The following is a 24,389-nucleotide window of genomic DNA, read 5'->3' on the forward strand; positions in this document are numbered from 1 at the left end:
TTCTATTAATTATTAATTATTAATTATTAATTATCATCAATTAAATTAAATTCCGCTGAACTTGTTGACAGACATGCACACTCGGCCGTTTTGAAAGAATATATTAATTAATATTATAATATAAGTATGATATAACGAGCAATTTGATTGGCTACCGCGCGTGCATTGTGAGGCCATAATGCACGCTTCTGGCTTTGAAGTCTTTGTTGCTAAGCAACATCTTAAATAACATGTAAGGAGAATTTCATTATTGATCAAATAAATAAACTTTGTTGTTGCCCTATGATTTCTTCTTACAAGCTTCTCTCGTATTCTCCCAACATTCCCCCATCGTGCATTATTACACCATAAAGGCACGCGACTCGTTTTTTAATTCTTAAATATATAGCTCGGCGCACAGTATGTAAATTTCCATACGTCTGCATGTCACACTCACAACTCGCGAGTTAGTTATATATTAAAATCCAGCTTCGCTTGAAGGTGAAGATTTAAGAACATATTGCTAATACTGGGCGGGAGGTTCAACTTGTTGATTCGCTGAAGATTCTTCGAAACCTGAATTTAGCTGAAAAACGTTTTTTGTCTGAAGTGGTTACACTGGCAAAACTTCTCCTGGTTACTCCGGCCACGAATGCAGTTAGTGAAAGAAGCCTCTCAGCTTTGAAAGGGCTAAAAACGTACCTCCGATCTACTACAGGAGATAATCGACTCAACTACTTAATGGTGATTCACGTGCATCAAGACAAAATAGACGAATTAGACTTAAAAACAGGCGTAATTAAGGATTAATGCACTCTGTGAGTGCATTATCGGGTTTTACATGCACGAGTTCACGAACAAGGAACGAGAAGTTCAATACTGCACGAGGCGAACTTCGAGTTCCTTGCTTGTGAACGAGTGCATGTAAAACCCGATAATGTACAAACAAAGAGTGCTTTAATGCTTTTAATATTCATTTTGAGTAAACTCGTAAAGACTTTATATCATTTTATAACTTATAAATAAACAACACATGCTTACCTTTAAATACTAAAACACCCCAAGCGGTTGCCCGTTTAGTATTTTTCGGTGTGGATTCATGTATAATTACATTAATTTCTTCTTAACTAAGTTCGGCAAATTTTTTGTTTGTTGCCGCTATTTGATCGTGCTATAACGGCACTGCCGTGGCGTTGTTGCTATATAAAATTCACTCACGTCGTACAAATCGACCAATCAGAACGTAAGTTTACAAAAAATGAATATTAAACGAGTTTATTGCAGCGAGCGAAAATCGAAAGCGGGTGTTCGGTCTTTTTTAATGTTATAAACCTTTAAACACTTGATTAGCGATAGTTCACTAACATTATAGCTAGTTGAGGTTGACGATTGGCGTGATTGATTGTATTTCTATCGCCACCAAAGTGGGACATTCCATCCTCGGCCTCAGCCCCCTCAATAAAAAATTGCTTCCTACGGGCCTGAGAAACCAGGAAACATTTGTGTGAAATCTTTCTTGTCAAAATGCGCTGAACAAATACTCTTTTGCTTCTGGACTTTCGTCACCAGAAAACGGTATAAAATGAAGAGAAACTTCTTTGTCCGCATTAGAGGTGATAGACCAACCCCCAACAATACATCTATTCGGCATATTTCTATTTGCGTGACTTTTTTGCGCCGTCACATTTCTTACAACAACATCTGAATAATGCACGCTAATGATTTTTGTAATATAATTTGTAACCGGTTCCTACTTTAACGTCACATCAATGATTTTGTACCAATCCCTTTTGCGCGGTTTCCTTTGCCAAATTCTATGTTTAAGTGGCAATAACTTCTAAACAAAAGTCGCAATTGCAATTCGTTTTTTTTTATACACTGGTAACACTAGTAACAAAGATTCTAAAATGTAAAATTCATTTTTTGGTCACGAGCACTCTCTAAAGCGCTTATCATTTCATTTTCATATTTCTATCATTCTTAGATATTTGTTAATTTATTTCATCTTATCTCCTGGAGATATATCGTATCTAAAACATGTATTACATGCTTTCTAAACTCAGCCAGTGCTAAATTATTGCACAGCTTTCCATAAGACAAGCCCTGTGCTCCTCAGCTATATTTTCCTGTTTTTGCCAGCATCAAATAATTTCATAACTTTGTTCTTAGCTCAGAAGGTCCACTTCATTGATCTTTTTAAAAAATTCTAAGTCAAATGGGACATCGCCCTAAAGGTTTTGTTAAAATCAGCATTTGTTTGTCATCATGACATGCCAAGCAAGTCACGCATGCAAACATCGGGCAAAAACCGGGTAACTCAATTTGGCTTCAGTTTCGTATGTGTATATCGCTAATCTGTGAAAAAATAAAAAGAATCGCCATATTATCTCGAATTGAGCATCACTGATCTAAATAATGAACTGAAACTTAGCCGCATGAGCAAACACACCTCACCTCCTATAACGGCATGTATTTCTAGCCATGCAAACAAGTAATAATATATTTTTCAGATATAGCTAATCCTAATTAATGGTAATATCCAGCTGATATCATAGTTAATTTCGTAGATTTCATGCCCACTTTCCATGCACTAGGCGGAATTTTGCGTGCACACGATTTCGAAAGTTGCGACAAGTGGAAAACAGGAAATAGTTTTGTGAAATGGCATACTAATTAACACTGCGTTCACATGAAATTAGGCCTCTCAACTTTGAACATGCGTTAACAAAATAATAACCGAAGCATATTTTATCGTTTCAGTTACCAGTTCACCAGATGACAAGCTTCGCCTTCATAACTGGCACCATTCTTTTTTTAATTCAATTTGTACCACATCAGTGTCAAGGTAAATCGTTATGGAGATTGAGATACGATACTCCCACCTATGTATTGCAATAAGTATAGAGTTATTCATTTTCATGTATATTCCCATTCCAAGAAAGAAAAGTTCGAGGGGGGAGGTTTACATTACACCACTCAATTCTAAAAATAACAAATCGAGGTTTTGGGAAATTTTCCTGATAAAACGCTAAATATACCCTAAAATACACTGAAGACAGCTTCACGTCGAATGTGAAGAAAAATTGCCCACTGCACGATTTTCACATAATACATTTGTGTCAGAACCATACTCTTTTTCCTTAAATCATCGCTAAAAAAATGTCGGGCATCAGAATGCAAACGTTTGAGATGCATTGTGAATTCAGGTTTCCTATCTGGGTCGCTAAGGTTACAAGGACTATCAAGTAGTAGTGCTGGCCGAGTGGAAGTATTACACAAAGGATACTGGGGAACAATCTGCGATGATGGATGGGATATGAAAGATGCTAAAGTCGCATGTCGTCAACTTGGTTATCAAGATGTTGCAAGAACTCTTCAGAGGAATGAGGTTCCTTCTGGTTCAGGAAATATTTGGCTAGTCGCTCTCGCTTGTACTGGAGTGGAAGAAAACATTACAAGCTGTTATCATAATGGTTGGGGGATTCATTCCTGCTCTCATTCTCAAGATGCCGGAGTAAAATGTTCTACAACAGGTATGAAGTTGTCAATATATTTGGTGAAAAATTTGCGAAAAATTTGGCAATTTTCCTGGACATGGAGCAGGGTTATTTGATAACGAGCATGGATGGAATGTCTTTACAGCACTTTTAATTTTATGGTGTTAATTTAGGACGAAAAAAGGAGCTAAAAAAAAAGTACAAAATTACATGTTTTCGAGTGCCATTTTAACCTATCCTATAAGGGAAACAATAATTGGGGGGGGGGACATATTCATATTTTCATGTTGTGCAAGATTAATTTATTTTCAAAGCCATTGTCTTTACAGAAATATATGAATCTTTGCCCCACCCCCAATCATCGTATCCCGTACGCCACTGACCGTTCTTACCGCTCATCTTTTTATATTCGGCTAAATATTAATCTGCTCAGCGATAATATAAAGAATGACAAGATATTTAGAAATTGTTACATTTCGCCTAAATCTGCTTCTGTATCAACCTATATCACTTCTTTGTTATATCCGAAAGGTGTTAAATGTCAGGGGTGCTACAGTAGCTCTTCTGAATCAACTCCCAAATTTATGATGCTAAATTAACGCCTAAATCGGTGTTAATAAATTAGCACATGTTATTTAACACCTCAGCAACGAGTAAAACAAACACCTATGAAGGTGCTATTGTAACACTCTAAAATTAACAGTGAGATACGCTTTCAGTTAAACGTTTTTCAGTCCAGGCCTTTGTTGATGATCATGTCCGAAAAGATCATTACTAGATTATATTACTTGACATTTACACCACTATTATGTAAATACTCACCTACTTTTGTCCCATTAGCATTATACATGCTTTTTAGATCTTTCAATTTCTCCAGTTCAATTGCGGTTACAAGGACCATTAAGTGCAAATGGTATCGGTCGTGTTGAAGTATTCTATCATGGATACTGGGGAACAATCTGTGATTATGGATGGGATACGCAAGATGCTAAAGTTGTTTGTCGTCAACTTGGTTATAATCTAGATCATGTACACAGTAGAACTCTTTATAGAAACCTGGTCCCGTCTGGTTCTGGACAGATATGGTTAGCCCACGTAGCTTGTAAAGGAGAGGAAAATAACATTAGAAGTTGTTCTCATAATGGGTTGGGGGGCTAATAAACATTGTTCTCATTCTTACGACGCCGGAGTTGAATGTTCTAGCACAGGTAAGATACTTCAAAATCAAATTTTTGAAACCACTGTTTACTGGCATTAATGATATGTTTTTTGAACGTTGGTAAAAAATAAACCTTTTCCATCGACCAGGCAGAAATCATTTCTTCAGCCGGCAAGCAGGCTCTTAGCATAGAGAGAGAGAGGAGAGAAAAAAGTCTGCCAGCGCACGTGAAAAAGAATTAGTCTGTGCCGATCTTGCAACGCTGTAAATCGAATATTAAATAAATCTGTGCCGTTTAAACACAGAGACGGTGCGAAGTAAATAATTACTGTTACTAATTACGCTTGTGTATGTTGACATTACATAGCCAAATCCAAAGTTGTTCAAATAGTGGTTTTGCGCATGCGCGAAGTTCGGACGAGTAGAAGACTGGTAATAAGTAACTTCGTAATTTGCTAAGACAAAAAGTTTCCATCTCAATAAAAATGTAACGAATTTAGCTCTCATTTTACCAAATATTTTGTAATTTTTCTTTTAGGCTATTACGGAATCGCTTTAACTTTGAAAGTTTAATTTTGAATTTTCATGATCATAGAACAAATATCACTTCAGAGCTTTTACAGTCGACAGCAATTACTGAATACACAGTCCAGAAACAAAGTTTAAAAGTTCAATTTTTTAAATTTCAGCTATTAAAGTCCATAAGCTTCGTGCTTAAAGAAACGGGAAAAGGGACGATGTTTATTTACTTCCAGATTTGCATGATCACAATAATTACCAGTCAACCGACGTTTTACCCCGAATGTATGATGATTTGTTAACATGATCAGTTACGAAAAATATACCGTAAGAAATACCGTAAAACAACTTAAACTTATGTCGTGACCATGTGAATCTGGTATAGTGTAAACGAGTTCATTGGTCATTGACTCTATAGTCGCGGGGTTCATCATTATCATAGACAATTGTCGATCCCATAATGCCAATCACGTCGAGCCTATTTTGCAACATATGTGTTTATTCGTCGAACCTATTTTGCAACATCGTGATGTGATTTGAGGCTGCTTTGATTATTAATCTCGTTCAGAAAAATAGTCGAAACACTTAGTACATTTTTTCTGGTTAACCCACAATTATTTTATTTGTTTAATTATACGTTCGGCGTATCTATACTAAGCCAAACGTTTTCATTATAAACAAATGCTTTGTAAATGAATTGAAATGACTTAACTTCAAATACAAATTCCGGTTACGTATATGTTCCACACTAGAAATACATGCATGCAGCAACCCCTCGCTATTTAAACCGAGTACACAATTAACCATTTCCCAATTGATCAAGATACCGGGTCTAATCGCGAACGGCAAAGCATCTAGGGACTGTTTGGAGGAACCGGAAATATTAAACAGTACACAATTTTCAGAAACAAAGAAAAAGCTTCAAATGTTAATTCTTCTGTGATTGATTCAAAATTGTGGCAAAAAAATTAGGGGTCACCGATCTCGTTTCCGATATAAAATCAATTTTCAATTATAATGGGCGCTTTTTTCTATTCAAGAGACGTTAATAGAAAAAAACTATTTACGACACCTTTTTACGGATAAATCATCTAAAGCGCGAACGTTTAATAGAAAAATTGGTGTCACTAACGTTAGTTGATCGCGGTTTGACATTCTTTTAAGATTTGCCAGCTACGCCTGTTTCTCTCCGGTTACAAGGACCATTGAGTACAAAGGGTACTGGTCGTGTTGAAGTATTCTATCATGGCCATTGGGGAAGAATCTGTTATGATGGATGGGATATGAGAGATGCGAGGGTTGTATGTCGTCAACTTGGTTATAAAGATGCTGTCAGAACACTTCGAAGGAATATTCCTTCAGGTTCAGGAATTATATGGCTAGCTTACGTCGCTTGTAATGGAAAAGAACAAAATATCACAAGTTGTACCCACAGTCCTTGGGGAGTTAATCATTGCTCTCATTACCAAGACGCCGGAGTGGAGTGTTCCACAATTGGTATGAAAATATTACCGAAAAGAATTAATGCAGGAAATAAGTATATTCAGTTAACATCGTTGCATCTTAAGGTTGTATCGTTGCATCTTATTCAATTAACATCATTGTATCTTAAAAACAAAAACTGGGGCACCTAAAACACCAAGCTGAAAATTATGTTTTTCAAACTTTCTCTTTAGATGTTTCACGTAAATTCTCCTGCGTCTTGCAATCCATCATGTTTATGTTAGCTCGACTTCACACACTGGCTGACGCAGATTTTTTTTTAAAGATTTTTCAGACGAGGCTGTAAGAATAAGATTACAAGGACCATCAAGTACAAATGGTACTGGCCGTGTTGAATTATTTTATCATGGATATTGGGGGACAATCTGCAGCTTTGGTTGGGACATGAAAGATGCTAGGGTTGTCTGTCGTCAACTCGGTTATGATCTGGATCATACATATGTTAGGGCACTTCCTAGTAATCTTGTTCCACCTGGTTCTGGGCCAGTATGGTTATCTCGCGTCTCTTGTACTGGGGAAGAACAAAATTTAACAAGCTGCTCTCATAGTGGTTGGGGAAACAATCTTTGTTCTCATTCTCATGACATCGGAGTGGAATGTACTAGAAAAGGTATTTTTATAAATCACAATCCCCAATTCTATTGTGAGAATTGTATATTAGTATAATTGAAATTTTGATGGAAATTCGACAAAAATGGCTTACTACATGTGTTCGACGTTACTAATTTTCATAATAATTATTTTCATGTTAATATAGAAAATTTGAAAATTTTGGCAAAATTCTTACAAAAAATATTTTCACCTTTTAATTTCCGGAAAATAAAGATCTAGACACCAACAAGTCTCATTAAACTTCAATTTGAAGGATCCCACACAAAAATGTTTTTGAATTTTTTTTCTTTACATCTTCGAAAATCGCCAGGCTTGTAGAGAATGTACTTGTGTGAGTTCGATCTATATGTAATTACAGATACTCAGGTTGATTTTCAAAGAGTTGTATTATTAGGGGACAAGGACATTTTTCCTAGGCATATTCTTGTGAAGTGCGACCATACTATCCCTCTGATTCTCTGGGTGAGACAAACTTTTATCATTAACTTGCAGCAGCTGTAATAGTAAGGTTGCAAGGACCATCAAGTTCAAATGGTACTGGTCGTGTTGAGGTATTCTATCACGGGCAATGGGGTACAATCTGTGATTATGAATGGGATATGAGAGATGCCAGGGTTGTTTGTCGTCAACTTGGTTATCGAGATGCTGTTAGGGCCCTCAAAGGTGGCCAGGTACCTCCTGGTTCTGGAAAGACATGGTTACCTTATGTTTCCTGCACTGGAGAAGAGAACAATATTGTAAGCTGTCCTCGTAATAATTGGGGATATTATTCCTGCTCTCATTCTAGAGACGCTGGAGTCGAATGTTCAACAAAAGGTATTAGTGAATTCAGGGCCTAGCTAGAAGCTTAATTGGGGGGAGGTGTATATTCATATATTCATCTTATGCCTGACTGATTTCTTTAGCACGCTCTTGTTCCTACGGTAATGAATATATGACTTTTATGTATGTATAGGATTTATGCACATGTAGTATAATGATGAAAAAAAAATCTTTCACTGCGTAGACGTGCGATTTTTATATTTTAATGCTGTTCACTCCTTTTGAGTGGACGAACGATTTTCCTCAGTTCACCAAATTAGGCGATCTAGCTACGGTCCTGCTATTGATTTGGTAAAAGTTTATCGTAAGGCCAGCATAATTATATACCATGAGATTTTTTCTCACAATTGTCGCACGCTATTTCTGTGATGAATCAACCTCCTAAAAGTTGCCAACGCCAATGCATGGCATGCAAAAGTAAAAGGTCGTAAAATTCTGTGATTTCATACCATTTGTGACAGGAAAATATCTGTTAATATTATTCCGAAATTTTCTATACTATTCTACCTATTTATTAATAACTTATTCCTAAGATTTTTCAACCAAACCTGTGCTGGTCAGGTTGCAAGGACCGCTGAGTGCAAATGGTACTGGTCGTGTTGAAATATTGTATCATGGTTATTGGGGAACAATCTGTGATCGTGATTGGGATATGAGAGATGCCAGGGTTGTATGTCGACAACTTGGGTATGCAGATGTTGTTAGAACTCTTCAAAGGCACCAGGTTCCTTCTGGTTCCGGAGAGATATGGTTATCTTATGTCGCTTGTACCGGGGAAGAGAAGAATATTTCAGATTGTTCTCATAATGGTTGGGGGAATCATTATTGCTCCCATCATAACGACGCCGGAGTAGAATGTTCCTCAACAGGTAAATAAATAGTCCCAGATTATACCCATTGGGATATAAATACTGATACGTTATATGAATCATTTATGAATTACTAATTAGATTTGAATATATAATAACGTATCGGGTTATCATTTACTGCATCATAATTGAAAAGCTATCATTAATTGCAAGAATAATTTACCATGTCGGTTTGAAACATTGTAATTCGAAATAGCTGCGCGGCTAGAGAAAAAACTATATTATATCCCATTTGACGCATGCTTTTTTTGCTGTCGAGCGTAGCGAGGCAGCAACCTAATCTTCACTGCGTCTTGAATTTCTTTGTGACTTGCCCCAGTCTCGTCGCGAACTATGTATTGCGAGCTTGAATCTCGATTATGAAAAATTTTGGGTCTCAGGATTTTCATAAACAATAGATTTATGACGTTTCGTGACGCATATGTCAAGGCGCATATATAATTCGTTACATCACATTACACGTGGAACTTGCTTCAAAATGTTTATCGAAATATTTTTCTGACATGTAGCTGTTTGTCATGAACATTTTTCAAGGTAAGACACAAATTACACTCGAATTATTTCACTGATTGAAATTTGAAACCAATGAATCAGCTGTATTTTAACTAAGGTTCTGTTATTTTAGTACGTAGGACTCTTCATTCAACAGATGTTAAAGAGAAGTTAAAAATCTGAGCTTGATCAGAAGGTGTAAATAATGACAGTGATTGTTTATTATTTATGTCGTTATGAAAATATCAATTGAACAGTATCGTGGCCACAATGCCATTGAAACACATCTGTAATTGTATACGGATGGCAAATGTATTTATTACCCTACTTGTATATAAATACTATATAATTATTAATTTAGTTGTCTGTATATAGAGCCCTTATAACCTATATGTAATGCATGCTTCTCCTAATGTAATAAAAATGTACCATAAATCTAGTCATTTCGTGTGTTTTAATCTGTATCTAGTTTGTTTATTTTTAGCCTTATTTTATATATATATATATATATATATATATATATATATATATATATATATATATATATATATCCGAAGACTCATCCAAAATTTGGAGAGGAGGGAGGGTTAACTGGTGTGGAGTCGTTATTCATTATCTTCTGCTGATCGAAGGTCTTGACTTATTCTCGTATTACCTTCTCTCTGGCCACAAAATTCGTCCCGTTGTCCGAGATAACATAAGAAGGCGTCCCCTTCCGTGCACATAACCGCACAAATGCGTTTATTAACAAATCGGCGTCTAAGCTGTACGCCATTTCCAGGTGTACCGCGCAGGTAGTTGAACAGGTCAACGGGCAAAGGTATCGCTTCATCCGCGGCTTCCCACGTCGTTGTTTCGTCAGAAATGGTCCTGCGAAATCTGTGCCAATTCGCTCAAATGCTCTTAAGGGTAAAGTTATTCTTGGAGTTGGCAGGGGAGCCATTATTTGACCACATGGCTTCGCGAGGAACCTTCGTCTGCATCCAGGACATTTACAATTAGAGTTCTAACAGTCAATCTCCCTTTTATAATCCAAAATCTCGAACGAAGTTCTGTGAAGAGGTATTCTGTTCCCATTGATCTGGGTTGGAATGTCTCTGTATCTCTGCAACTGGATTGGCTCCAAATGGCTTGAATGCACGGCTTTGGTAAAGCACCCAATACAGGACGTTCGATAATCCGTCCAGTACGTTGCTCCATTCACTTTAGTGGCGTGATTCGGCTCTTGGAAGCGACTATCGATGAGGTGGATTCGCGATCTTCGTAATTACTGACAAGATAAGACACTGCTGCATAGAAATCTTGGGATGCGTCTGAGAAGGTGTGCATTTAGACGTCCGTAGGTTCCGGCAAGCGAAGAGGGCGAGGGACTTCAAATCCGTTTAAAAGTCGCTCAGTTATTTTACCCAATTGTTCCACTCTGCACAAATCGTGTGGCATTTTGTCTTCACAACCAATTTCAGCTGCCCATGTCTTTCGCAACAATAATTTCGCTCGTATAATGAAAGGAGCCAGAAAATGCAATGGATCGCATTATCCACTGCATCTGCGGCCTTCGGGAAGCGATCTTTCTGAAGAGGTATTTGCGCATGTTTGACGCTGAAACTCGTAAATTTTGGGTTCTTTTTCTTTGTTCAAATCACGCCATAGAAAACGATGAAAAGGTCGATCTTTCTCTGCAAGTCTGACTTGTAAGAACATCTGAGAGATATCTGCTCTCACTGCCGCAGGTTCTCTTCGAAACCTGGTTAAAATGTCTACCAATTCTCGTTGGAGCTTGGGCGCGTCGTTCAGACATTTGTTTTTAATTGCGCTGTGTCAGAATTATCTGGTTGTATGCAATAGCGACATCCGGTTTCTTTCTTAGGGACGACTCCAGCTGCAGTGCCTTAAATGAGCCATGTCGTAGTTGTCGGCGAAATCGGGTTCACCATCTCTCCAAGGAACACCTACTTCATATCTCCCGTTAGTGTAATAATGGGTTGATTGCACAATTTCAACTCCTGTTTTCGCGTCTGTTGTCAGTGGTCGAACGTTCTCGTCCTTAATGCCAATGGCTTCAAGCCCTCAAAAAATTTCAAGATTGTCACTTATTTCTTGAATATGTTCGGTATGGTATGTACGTGTCATGTGGGATTGGGTGGTCTATGTCGTCGGGTTCTTACTCGTTGGACCAAAACAGATCCAACCGAGGGGCGTTTGTCGTGCTACTGGGTCTTTAACATTCTTTCCTGTAACTTCTCTTAACACTTTAAGGAATACATGGTGATCGCTTTCGTTTAAAATATCGATCTGCTTTCGCTTTCAAACTCTTTCAAACTGGATGGTCTCCAAGTGTGGCAAATTGCCCTTAAATTCGTTCCGCTCAATTGCCGGCGTGTTCCCCGTTACGTTAGCTAACACATTTGCTTCCACAGGCAATGAAAAGGTTCCATTCATTGATATGACCACAAACTCTATATACTGTATACGTTTCGACTGTCACTTAAACTCCGTCCCGCCTGTTCCTGATATGGTCAAATCCAGTTTTTCTCCTTTCAAGCGCAACTCTTCTGCTATATAGGCTTTCAGTGAAATATGATCAAATGGAGCAAGGATCAATCATAACATTGATTTTTAGCTTCTTGCCGCCAATTTCGACAATTGCAGGGAAAACCATCAATGTTATTTGTTCAACTCGGTTTGTCGTATAGGTTCTTGCGTCCGTCCCTCCAATTGAAGGATTGGTCTGATCTTGTTTGTTGTCATTATCTTCATTCTATTTTCTTATTCTCTCAGGGTCGTGCAACAAGCTGCTATGTCCTTTACTTTCAGCTCCGCTGACTCCACATTTTCTCTTTCTGCAACAATTCTTACTTCGGTGACCAGCCGCTAGACAAGAAAAGCACCGTCCTATTTTAGCAATTAGTTGATTTCGTGTAGCTACAGGGAGCTTTTTAAATTCTGCACAAACCCAAGCCGGATGATTGGCGTCACAATTCCTAACGATAAATTTCCAAACTTTCTTATCCGCATTAAAGCCCAGATTATGACGTCATCCTCCATGGACGCTTTGGCGAATTCTCCCGTTTCCTCCTTAGCCTCATCCATGATGCAAGCACACCTCTCAATTTTAAAATCATGATCTTCATCCCGCTCATTTAACCAATACTTATAATCTCGGACGTATTACACTGGAAGTTTTTCCTTCACTGTCATGGTGCTAACTTCTAATTTCATCATCACCACGATCATCCTCTTGTAATACGATAAGAATACTGTCTAGCGTTAACAAGGCTTCCAGGTTATGGCGTCGTACCAAACTTGGGTAGTGCTCTTAAGGTTGCCAAATGGGTCAGGTTCTGTCTACGTTTACCACCGTACTTTTCTTTCGCGTTGTAACTTTTCTTTCGCCCTCTCGTACGCACGCTGAGTGAATCCAAGGTCCTTTACCGTCTCTAACGCTTTTCCTTTCAGACAGTTCTGCAGCCGTAGAATTTTCTCCTTTACTGGCATGTTTGTTTCATCAACAACTGATGTGAATGCCGCGTTCCACGTCTTGAAATCGGTTTATCAACATCAGAGAAGCTTAGCAGCTCTGCGCCTTTTAGTTTCAATAAGATGGGGGTCGGGAATAGGACGAGATAGGGACGTTTTAATAGGTTCCGGATCGTCAATCACAGATGTTGCCTTTTTGTTATTCTTGCTGTATTCTTTCGCCCTTATTTCATTTTTCATGCTCTTCTTCTAATTTTTCTAGTCGTTCATTAGCATCCCTCGGTTATTGTTCTCGAAGTTCAACAATTGAGTCTCCTTTCTGTGACTTTGCGATCTAATCATTTGAGGATATGGTTATGTTTGATTTCACAGATGATTTACTTGATGATTTTATTATTGTTGACGAGTCCGATGCATTTTTACTCCGGCTTCAATAATCGCTCCCTGATATGCTCGTTAGCAGCATGGACACTAGTGTCCACTAAATCTAAAAATTCCGAGAGTTCCTAATCTACGTTTTCATAGATGCAGTTATTATTATAATTCCGACAGGCCTAAATATTCCTTGACGTATGATTCAGGACATTAGCATTTTACATTTATTAAAATTATCGCATAGCCAAAAGGAAAATATGCAAGGTGAGCAAAACATGGAGCAAATCGAACATGAACAAATAGAAAGACACGCAGCTTATCAATGTAATCTGTGCTAACGACGTTTTCCAACTAATCCTGGGGAAAATGTTCATATGGGTACATGTAGAAAAAGATTTGTGGATACACATTCAACTCAAATTAATGCCAGGTCAGGAGATACAAGATCATGTTACTGTCAATGTCAATACAACTCCAGGTGGCTATGTTGGAAGTGAGACTGGTAAAGCCAAGCATGCTGAAGAATTGGTAAGCTCTTGGCGTGATCAATTGATAGTGTTCTCTAAGATTCCCAAATCAGAACCTCAAGCAGCTTATGCAGGATTTATGAATGGCTTCATTCGCAAATTAACCTACCATATGAGAACAAACCCAACATTAAGCAGCATCTTTTAACATTATATGAAATAGTGGACAATAAGTTTATTCTCAGAATTACGAAGGTGCTTATTTGCTTAAAGGATGAGCTATTTCTTCTCTCTTCACAGGTAAAGAAAGGTGGTTTGGGAACCCCTATTTTCTTGAACGCCCTATTCGAATTCACCAACTCCCGCATTGTCACTAACCAATTGGTACTAAAGATCAAGACAGCACTTCTCCTGTGGATGGGGAGTAGTATGGAAATTCCAGGAGGAACATAATTAAAGCTAGAGAAAACCGTAACCACAACAGGCCTACAGCAAGTCCGTGAGAAAATGAATCCCGAAGAAATTAGAGCAAATGATTTAAGCCGGTTAAAGGGAACATCTAGTTGGTTGACAATGCTACCATTGAAATCAGAATTTTTTTGGGGGGGAATAAATGGAGATTACTTCATGGTTGGCGAGTGCGTACGATTTTTATGCACGAGTTGTGAAGGATCGCAATACGAACGAGTGAGCGCAGCGAACGAGTGAGTTTGCGATCCTTCGCAACGAGTGCATACTAAAAATCGTACAAACGAGCCAACCATGAAGTAATTCAGTTGTTTATTAAATTTGTATAGAGATCAATTTGACAACGACACGCTTTTAATATACAAAAACACAGCGAGCAACAAAATCGAAACTTTATCCATCAAAACATATTTATTACCGTTCAGTTTCTTTGTAATTTTGTTCAATAGAAGTTAGATATTCTTTCCGAAAGATTTGAGAATGTGCTGAATGTAAAAATATCTTGAATATGAGAATTATGTTTTGAATTTCACTCCTATATTTCGACGCCATCTTGAAAGAAAATGTAAACAAAATGCCGCCAAAATGACATACGACCAATAAAAAGCCGTGTATGGCATTTTTTCACACGTGAAAAACATCGTACGGTCCAATCAAATTGCATGAAATTTATTTACACAGTGAAATACGACTTTTATTTCATCATTCTGCTGTGCATAAATCTCTATACACATATAATAAGAGAAAATTCTATGATGTAGTCAGTCTTAGATATCGCTGGACACCGAAATATTTACCATCATTTTGTCCTTGTGGTAAGAGATATAATGTTGACCATGCTTTGTCCTGTATGAGATGTGGCTTCATATACAGGAGGCTATTGAAGGATGTATGATATGATGTTTAGGTTGAGCCACATCTCAAGACTGACGGGAGAAGCTCTTCCTGGTGGTACCAACTCATACGATGAGGCTGGTTTAGACGTCAGTGTGCGTGGTTTTTGGCAGAGGGGGCAACGGGCATTTTACGATGTGCGGGTTTTTAACCTTTTTTCTACGAGCTACCTGAGCCAAAATACAGCACTCAGAAAGAACGAGAATGAAAAGTAGAGATAATATAACCAATGTGTAATAGAAGTTGAGCATGGTTCATTTCCCCAGTTGGTTTTTACACCTTATGGGGGAATGGCAGAGAAGCAGAACGATTCATTGTCTAACTAACATTGAGATTGTCAGAGAAGAAACAATTTCTGTACAGCATGGTAATCAGTATTATGCCTACGAGGCTCTAAAACTGGGAAGAAGAAGTGAGATGTGACATTGCGAACATTGAAATATCGAATCCATTTGGTAGATTTCAGTAGATATGCTCAGATAAACACGAACAATATTTTAATATTTTAGCCTCAATTCAGGGTCAAGTTTAATAATATACTTTTACCATTTTTAATGTATTATTTATACAATTTTTAATAAAGTTTTCCCATTATTCTTTTTTTAATGTCTAGCTAGAATAATAGAATTACATGCTCGAAAGATAGATATTAAGAATATTTCTGAACGCGAGCCTTCCCCAACTGCTAAAACGAAATGGTTAGATAAGCTAAGGATTATATCTCTCAATTCAGAACATGGATGGACTTATTACCAAAATGTTCAGTAAGCTGTCACACACGCTTGAAAGTTATTAAATCAGCCAATAAAGGAACTTTTGTAAGCTATGTAGCCAACTAACAATTTCATTTCAGATAACAATTCGCTTCTTTGGCTAAAATTGATTGTTTATCTCCCAATCTCCTATGCTTTCAATAAAATGTTTCTATTTCCTAATTTGTACAGGCCCGTTTGATTCAAATATTGAATATTTTTTCAGATTTTTCAGCTACACCTGTTTCCGTAAGGTTACAAGGACCATTAAATGGAACAGGAACGGGTCGTGTTGAAGTATTCTTTCGTGGTTATTGGGGAACAATTTGTGATAATGGGTGGGATATGAGAGACACAAGAGTTATTTGTCGTCAACTTGGTTATCCCGATTCTGTTAGAACTCTCAAAAGAAACGAGGCTCCTTCTGGTTCTGGACAGATATGGTTTTCTTACCTCTCTTGTTCTGGGGAAGAGCAAAATATAACAAGTTGTTCTTATAGATGGGATTATCCTTATTGCTCACATTACGCAGACGTTGGAGTAAAATGTTCAACAACAGGTAAGTCCAGGCAAACAAGCACTAATCTATCGTCAAATTCAACTCTCTGATATAAACGCAATTATACATTGCCAAGACCTGCAAATTCCCAAAGTACAGATGGCAAAAATTTTTAACACTTTTACAAATATGTACAGTACGTATACCAATTGTGTGGAACTCTTCCTCTAGTTCTTTGTGAAGAAAAACACATGAAATTTTCACATCACATTAACTACTCTAATGTATACGTTGATTGCTCTCAATTGTTAACGCGATTAACACCATTATTTCACATCATATCAGATATTCAATCGTCCATGTTCACTATTTTACAGCCATAACTGCACCACTCAGGTTACAAGGCCCATTAAGTGACGATGGTATTGGTCGTGTTGAAGTATTCTACAATGGAACTTGGGGAACAATCTGTGACAATAGATGGGATTTAAGAGATGCCGGGGTGGTGTGTCGTCAACTTGGTTACCAAGATGTTGCTCGGGCCTTCCGAGCGGGTTCGCAGTCCGTACCTTCCGGTTCTGGAAAGATATGGTTGCAGAATTTGGAATGTACTGGCTCAGAGCGTAATATAGCAAGTTGTTTCCATGGAGGTTGGGGTGTTGCTTATTGTTCACATTCAAGAGACGTAGGAGTTGAATGTAGTACAACAGGTAAAAGATTATAAATTATGACATTGTCTTCTGAATATATTTTAGTACATTATCACTGTAAACCATGGGCGTCAATCGAACGTTAATTGAGGGGATTCTGTTATGCCAGGCTGATTTGTATTGAAAGAGAATTGTTTTCAAAAGAGCAGAATATATTAATATGTATAGCATATTACGTATAGCAGAATATATTAATATGGTCCCTCACAATTAACGGTTAATTTAAAGAGAATGCTTTAAACTACTTTTTTATTTAGAGTGAACTCTTTTCCGGTTAATATCATCAATAATCTACTTGTCTTCTATAATTACTGGTTATCATTGTCCAAATTCATTTGCGTAGATATTCTTTCAAGGCTTTGCAGTTACACAAATGTCGTTTCACTTTAATCTTTTTCTTAAATATGTCTTTATAGATTTCTCAACTACGCCCGTGACGCTAAGGTTACGTGGACCATCAAGTGAAAATGGAGCAGGTCGTGTTGAGGTGTTCTATCACGGATATTGGGGTACAATCTGTGATTCTTTATGGGATTTCAGCGATGCTAGGTTGTATGCCATCAACTTGGCTATCCGGATGCTGTTAAAACTCTTCAAAGAAACGAAGTCCCCAAAGGTTCTGGACAAGTATGGTTAGCATATGTCTCTTGTACTGGGGCAGAGCGCAATATAACAAGTTGTTCTCATAGTTCTTGGGGACTTTATCCTTGCACTCATCATCGCGACGCTGGAGTTCAATGTTCTACAACAGGTCGGTACTTACACATTATGCAGTATACAGTAGTCCCCCGCTAACTCGAACTCGCTTTACTCGAACTCCTCGCTAACTCGAACTAAATCCAATTCCCCTTGAATTTGACAGTGTTTTATAGTAATTTACTCCGCTTAACTCGAACTCGCTTAACTCGAACTCCTCGCTAATTCGAACAAATTTTGTTTCCCCTTGGTCAAATATACCCGGTTAACTCGAACTTTGGTTTCGAATCATAGATCAGCAAACTTTAAAATGTGAGAAGATAGAATTTTGACAACTGGAAACTATCAAAATAACAACAAGTTAATCAGTGTATGATTGTATATAAATGCTTATAAATTTTAAAAGATTTTGTGTAGTGGTACGGTCGTTATTGATCTAACTTTTTTAGTTCCTTTTGTATTCTTTCGATCTTTTTAATTTTAAAACGTCGTCCACTCTCGCTGACCATTCATATTGGTAGGCATGATATCCCTTGAAGAATGATTCGATTGGATTTTATACCTTATTGTATTACTTATATAATAAACGTAATCTGACACCAACTCCGGTTAACTCGAACCCCCGGTAACTCGAACAATTTTTCTTTCCCCTTGGGAGTTCGAGTTAGCGAGGGACTACTGTATAAACTTCCAATGTGCTGTCGGTTGAAGGTTGGAAAACAATCTTATAAGTAAGGTTTAAAAGGTCATTATTTTCAGTAATAATGTAGATACATTAAAGTTACTTCGGAGCGGCAGTTATTAATAATAACTTATTTTCTAAATATATTTAACAGCTATTCTGCAAATTCAAGTTTTACTAGCGCTGATATTATAAATTATAACTATATACAAGCGCTGGATAATACAAATTTCAAATTTGTTGGTAATTTACCTAATAACTGGATACATTTTAGCTATATACTGAACAGTAAAATCGTTTTAAGCGGCTTACTTCTCTCATGGGCAATGAAATGAATACTTTTAAATATAAGGCAATATAAAGTAGTCTGGCAAAGTTCCATTGGCGTCAATCGAACGAAATTAATTGAGTTGGGCCAAATTCATATATTCTGTTATGCCTGGCTGATTTTTATTGAAAATTAATTTCTTTACAAACGAAATTAGTACAATATATCATATATATAAATATGGTTATCTTCAATTATACGTTTGATTGACGCCAATCGTGGTATATATATATATATATATATATATATATATATATATATATATATATATATATATATATATATATATATACACCCGAAATATATGATGTAGACATGTCCGGTATTATATGACAATACTATTACAAAAGAGACTTCAACTTCTGCGGACATAATTTTTTTTTTTTATTTTATATTAAAATAATTAAAAACGTTTCGCTATTTACAGCTTCATCAGTTTATTAAAAGTTCAAGCCATACACCGTTCTCTTTTATAATGCAGTCCATCTAATCACAAATGCTATATATCAATAAACCTGCCAATACAACCATTCATTAAACTATGTTTACTATTTTTAATTTCAAAAGCTTCTAAAATTTTGCGTTCATCAATCATGTTGATGCCCATCTTAAGGATACGGAAGACTTTATAAGTTTTCTTAAAGACATAGATGGGAAGGAAGTACAGGGCATCTGTAGCTTGGATGTTAAGAACTTGTATGGGTCTGTTCCTTTAGAAGATGTGAATGACAATACACTAGGAGTATTTACAGTTGTGAAGAATTTTTTTGACGAACATAAGAATGATACATGTCTATCGAATTTAGATGTAAGAGATTTCGAAAAACTTTTGCGTTTATCCATCACTACCGATACTGTACTCATTCATGAGAAAGGATATCATCAGCCTAGCCATGGGAAACAACCTTGCACCTATGTTAGCTATTATTTACATGCACTCTTTAGACACACTTATAATTGAGAAGTCGGGAGGTTCTGTCTCACTGAAACGATACATTGATGATATATTTGCAGTACTACATTCCGACAGGATTAATGCTGACAAATTATTAGAGATATCCAATGATCTTAATGAAGCCATTAAATTTACATTGGAAAAGCCGAACAGCTCAAATGAATTACCGTTTCTGGACACTCTAGTCAGCTTCGACCAAAATACGAAACAATTTAGAAGTGAATTGTATGTTAAACCCATTCATAGCGGTTCTATTACGTCTTGGGATAGCCATGGGCCTATTTGTTTCAAGCGGGCGTTAATCATTGGTGAAACCAAGAGAGCGTTACGTTGTTCCATGGATCGTCCATCGAAAAATCGATTGTTAAAAAAGATAACCAAAACGTTTACCAGCAACGGTTATCCCAGGAGATTTGTTAGAGCAATCATTAGGCGTACAGTCAGTACTACATCTCAAAAACAGGAAGGGAATCCCAACATGACTTATTTAAAATTACCATACATCGATGAGGAATTAAAACGGAGAGCATTAGCAGTGATTAGACAGTCGGGAATAAAAGACATTAGAACATGTTTTATTAATGGCCCTTCATTGTCGAAAGTCTTGTAAGATGGCGAAACTTGTAAGATGGCGATCAAACCAGATTGTTGTTCGGCCAAAAGCGTCATATATAAGATCTCTTGTTTATACTGTCACGCTGTATACATAGGGGAAACTGGCAGAACCATGCGGACCAGGATTAAGGAACATCTAACCATGAAAAAGCAAACGGTATATACGCATTTACAAACACATAGTAATGATTCCAGGGAGGGTTCACCCATCACCTGGGGAATACTACATTACAATATCCAATATTATAATGAACGCAAAATTTTAGAAGCTTTTGAAATTAAAAATAGTAAACATAGTTTAATGAATGGTTGTATTGGCAGGTTTATTGATATATAGCATTTGTAATTAGATGGACTGCATTATAAAAGAGAACGGTGTATGGCTTGAACTTTTAATAAACTGATGAAGCTGTAAATAGCGAAACATTTTTAATTATTTTAATATAAAATAAAAAAAAAATTATGTCCGCAGAAGTTGAAGTCTCTTTTGTAATAGTATTGTCATATATACACCCATTTGCAAAAACGTTGGCCGCAGATAGATAGATAGATAGATACTCGAAATCTAATTAGAATTGCATATGTTGTGTAATATGATTGAAGTCCCATGCAAATGTAATCATTTGCAATTCTAATTAGACTTCGAGTATCTATCTATCTATCTATCTGCGGCCAACGTTTTTGCAAATGGGTGTACATATATACATATATATATATATATAAAGATAAAATAAAATAAACTTGGTTTACTTCATAAGATTTTATTCACTACAAACTTGTTTTGTATATATATATATATATATATACATATATATATATATATATATATATATATATATATATATATATATATATATATATATATATATATATATATATATATATATATATATATATATATATATAACCAACAAGTATTCCCACACTGCTCGGTAGCAAAGACATATAGGAAACAATTGTAACTACCACGGCCAGAAGTAAAACTAAAAGATTTTATTAAAAATATACTAAGCTTAAATTTTCGGCCACATGCCGCAGCCTTCTTCAGAAATTAACTAACTAATACAAATAAGTCCAATATATAAGAAGAAGAACATGCATAATACATAATACAAATTATAGCCTATTGTTGAGAAAAGTCATGAGTGCTATTCAAACCACCCAAATTAGTCAGTAACATTCCTATCCAAAAGTTCTCACACTTTCTTAAATCCTCTTTGTTTTGATCAATCAACATAGACTTCAATTTCAAATGCTTATTGTCATGCTTATCAATAAAATGGTTAACTACACCGCATGTTCTACGACCATGTTTAATGTGGGACTTGTAATTAGCTAAACGGGGCTTGAAATTAATAGTAGAACCAATGCCCTGCAGATTACAAGCCACACACTCAGCTAGGTAAATAACATGCTCAGAGGTACACGTCAAAGTCTTACGAATACTAAACTTTCTCCCCGTCACGGCTGACACAAACTCACCACCAGGTTTTAAGAAATGTTGACAACAATCACATCTCCTGGCAGTGCATTTAATACAACCTTGACCAACAGGCCCAATAATACGATAAGGGTTAGACGGGGCTAACAGCTCTTTCAAATTAGCACCCCTGGTATATGCTACTTGGATAGAATCCTTGGGAAGAATAGCGCTAGCACGCTCATCTGTGTCAATGATATCACGGTGTTTAGCCAAAATGCTGGCGATGTTGGGTGCGTGAGGATTGTATTTGGTTACAAATACACATTTCCCACCTCTAGATTTGGGTTTTTATTTCGCGCTTCATGTCGAGTCATCGAACCCACTTCCTCAAATACCTGGTTAACATGAGTACTATTATGACCACAATCTATCAGATACTTAGCGTATATTTTACTAATAGCAAGAAAATCACTATCCTCAGAACAGATACGTCTTAACCTAAGAGCTACACCTTTGGCTATACCCCGTATCTGAGACTTAGGATGCGATGACTGAGCGCTAAGGTATAAATGGGCATCAGTGGGCTTACTATAGATAGAAGTAACCAGTTTCCTATTAACAATAGTAATAAATAGATCAAGAAAATGCAAACTACGCCCTCCAATTTCCATAGTAAATTGTAATTGCTGATCGAATGTGTTTAGGACACTGAAAAAAGCGTTAAGACGTTCCACAGAACCACGCCAAAGTACAAAAATCATCACGGAATCGAAACCAACACCTAAGTTCAGAAAATGTGGAACGCGCCGTCAAAACTTGCTTATCTATATTTTCCGCCACAATATCAGCATACGAGCAAGAATTCTTGGGGCCCATAGCTGTACCGTTTTTTTGCAGCCAAAATTGCGAACGAAAGGTCGAACAATTACTCTTAAGACAAATTTCCAGAGCTTCCATAACACATTCAACCGGCACGTCAATCCTGTCAGCGTATTCATTAAGCTTATGCCTAACTCTTTCCATCCCCGACTGATTATCTATCGAGGGAAACATATTAGTAATGTCGAAACTGACTAACAAGTCACTCTCATCCAATCCCTCAGAATTAAGGTCATCAATAATATTGAGCATATGCCTGGTATCCTGAACACGACAAGAAATAGTATCCATAACACACTACATATTTTTCAACAAATAAAGATAAATTCTCTGTAGGTGTACCACAACCAGATGTAATAACTCGTGCAGGATTACCAGGCTTATGCGTTTTTATCAACGGGTAGTTGATACCTGGACCAGACCTATCATTATCAGTGACAAATCTAATCCATTTATCAGACAAACCGCATGGTTTCCATTTCTTGGTCCAACTCAAAATTTCAGCACACGTTTCATCTGAAATGTCGTGGTCTAAAATCTGAAATGAACCCCTATCCATTTGCTCCTTAACCTTAACAGCGTCTATATCATTATCTAAAAAGACAAAACTGTTACTTTTGTCTTGGATACGGATGATCAAATTACGTTCATCAATAGGTGTAGACCTAAATTTAGTTAGTGCTTCGCGTTCTTCAAGTGTTAAATTATCAGGCACATGATTCCGTCTAGCTGTATCAAATAAATCCTTTTCTACTTTATTTAAAAATATCGCTGGGACTCTACTAGATGGTGGTGGGTCTCTAGTCGATTTAACACAAGGAGGCCCCAAAGGATTTGCCACAAATACATTATTAGGATTATCAGGAGAATAAAAAAATGCCCGCCATCTTATTTTGCGCTTTAGATCTTGCCAGCTTTCTTGTAAACTATTCCAATCAACACTTCCAGGAGTAGGCACGAACGATGGACCACGTTTACAGAGATTCACAAGTGCTTGTTCAACAGGTTTATCCGTAAGATTGACCGGTTCAACTTTCTGTGGTTCATCAACACAGTCTGTACTCCCATGATTATCACTCACTAATACCTTTCTTTGTTGTATACCATCACGGTTATATTTGGATGAGAGTGACTTGTTAGTCAGTTTCGACATTACTAATATGTTTCCCTCGATAGATAATCAGTCGGGGATGGAAAGAGTTAGGCATAAGCTTAATGAATACGCTGACAGGATTGACGTGCCGGTTGAATGTGTTATGGAAGCTCTGGAAATTTGTCTTAAGAGTAATTGTTCGACCTTTCGTTCGCAATTTTGGCTGCAAAAAAACGGTACAGCTATGCCTATGGGCCCCAAGAATTCTTGCTCGTATGCTGATATTGTGGCGGAAAATATAGATAAGCAAGTTTTGACGGCGCGTTCCACATTTTCTGAACTTAGGTGTTGGTTTCGATTCCGTGATGATACTTTTGTACTTTGGCGTGGTTCTGTGGAACGTCTTAACGCTTTTTTCAGTGTCCTAAACACATTCGATCAGCAATTACAATTTACTATGGAAATTGGAGGGCGTAGTTTGCATTTTCTTGATCTATTTATTACTATTGTTAATAGGAAACTGGTTACTTCTATCTATAGTAAGCCCACTGATGCCCATTTATACCTTAGCGCTCAGTCATCGCATCCTAAGTCTCAGATACGGGGTATAGCCAAAGGTGTAGC

The 24,389-nt window shown here is 37.0% G+C and overlaps 2 protein-coding genes across 2 annotated transcripts; both read left to right on the forward strand.

The window, feature by feature from the left end:
• The first annotated feature begins 15,415 nt into the window (after positions 1–15,415).
• On the forward strand, positions 15,416–16,797 carry LOC114529942 (galectin-3-binding protein A-like). The gene is made up of 3 exons (XM_028551508.1): positions 15,416–15,545; positions 16,112–16,444; positions 16,781–16,797. The coding sequence occupies exons 1-3, from the start codon at positions 15,416–15,418 to the stop codon at positions 16,795–16,797; spliced, it is 480 nt and encodes a 159-aa protein (XP_028407309.1).
• Positions 16,798–19,693: 2,896 nt separating this feature from the next.
• LOC114529943 lies at positions 19,694–20,365 on the forward strand. Its single transcript, XM_028551509.1, has one exon. The coding sequence runs from the start codon at positions 19,694–19,696 to the stop codon at positions 20,363–20,365; it is 672 nt and encodes a 223-aa protein (XP_028407310.1).
• Positions 20,366–24,389: the final 4,024 nt, after the last annotated feature.

Source organism: Dendronephthya gigantea, unplaced genomic scaffold (genome assembly GCF_004324835.1).
Source record: "Dendronephthya gigantea isolate DGI-Jeju-01 unplaced genomic scaffold, DenGig_1.0 000058F, whole genome shotgun sequence".
Lineage (NCBI taxonomy): Eukaryota > Metazoa > Cnidaria > Anthozoa > Malacalcyonacea > Nephtheidae > Dendronephthya > Dendronephthya gigantea.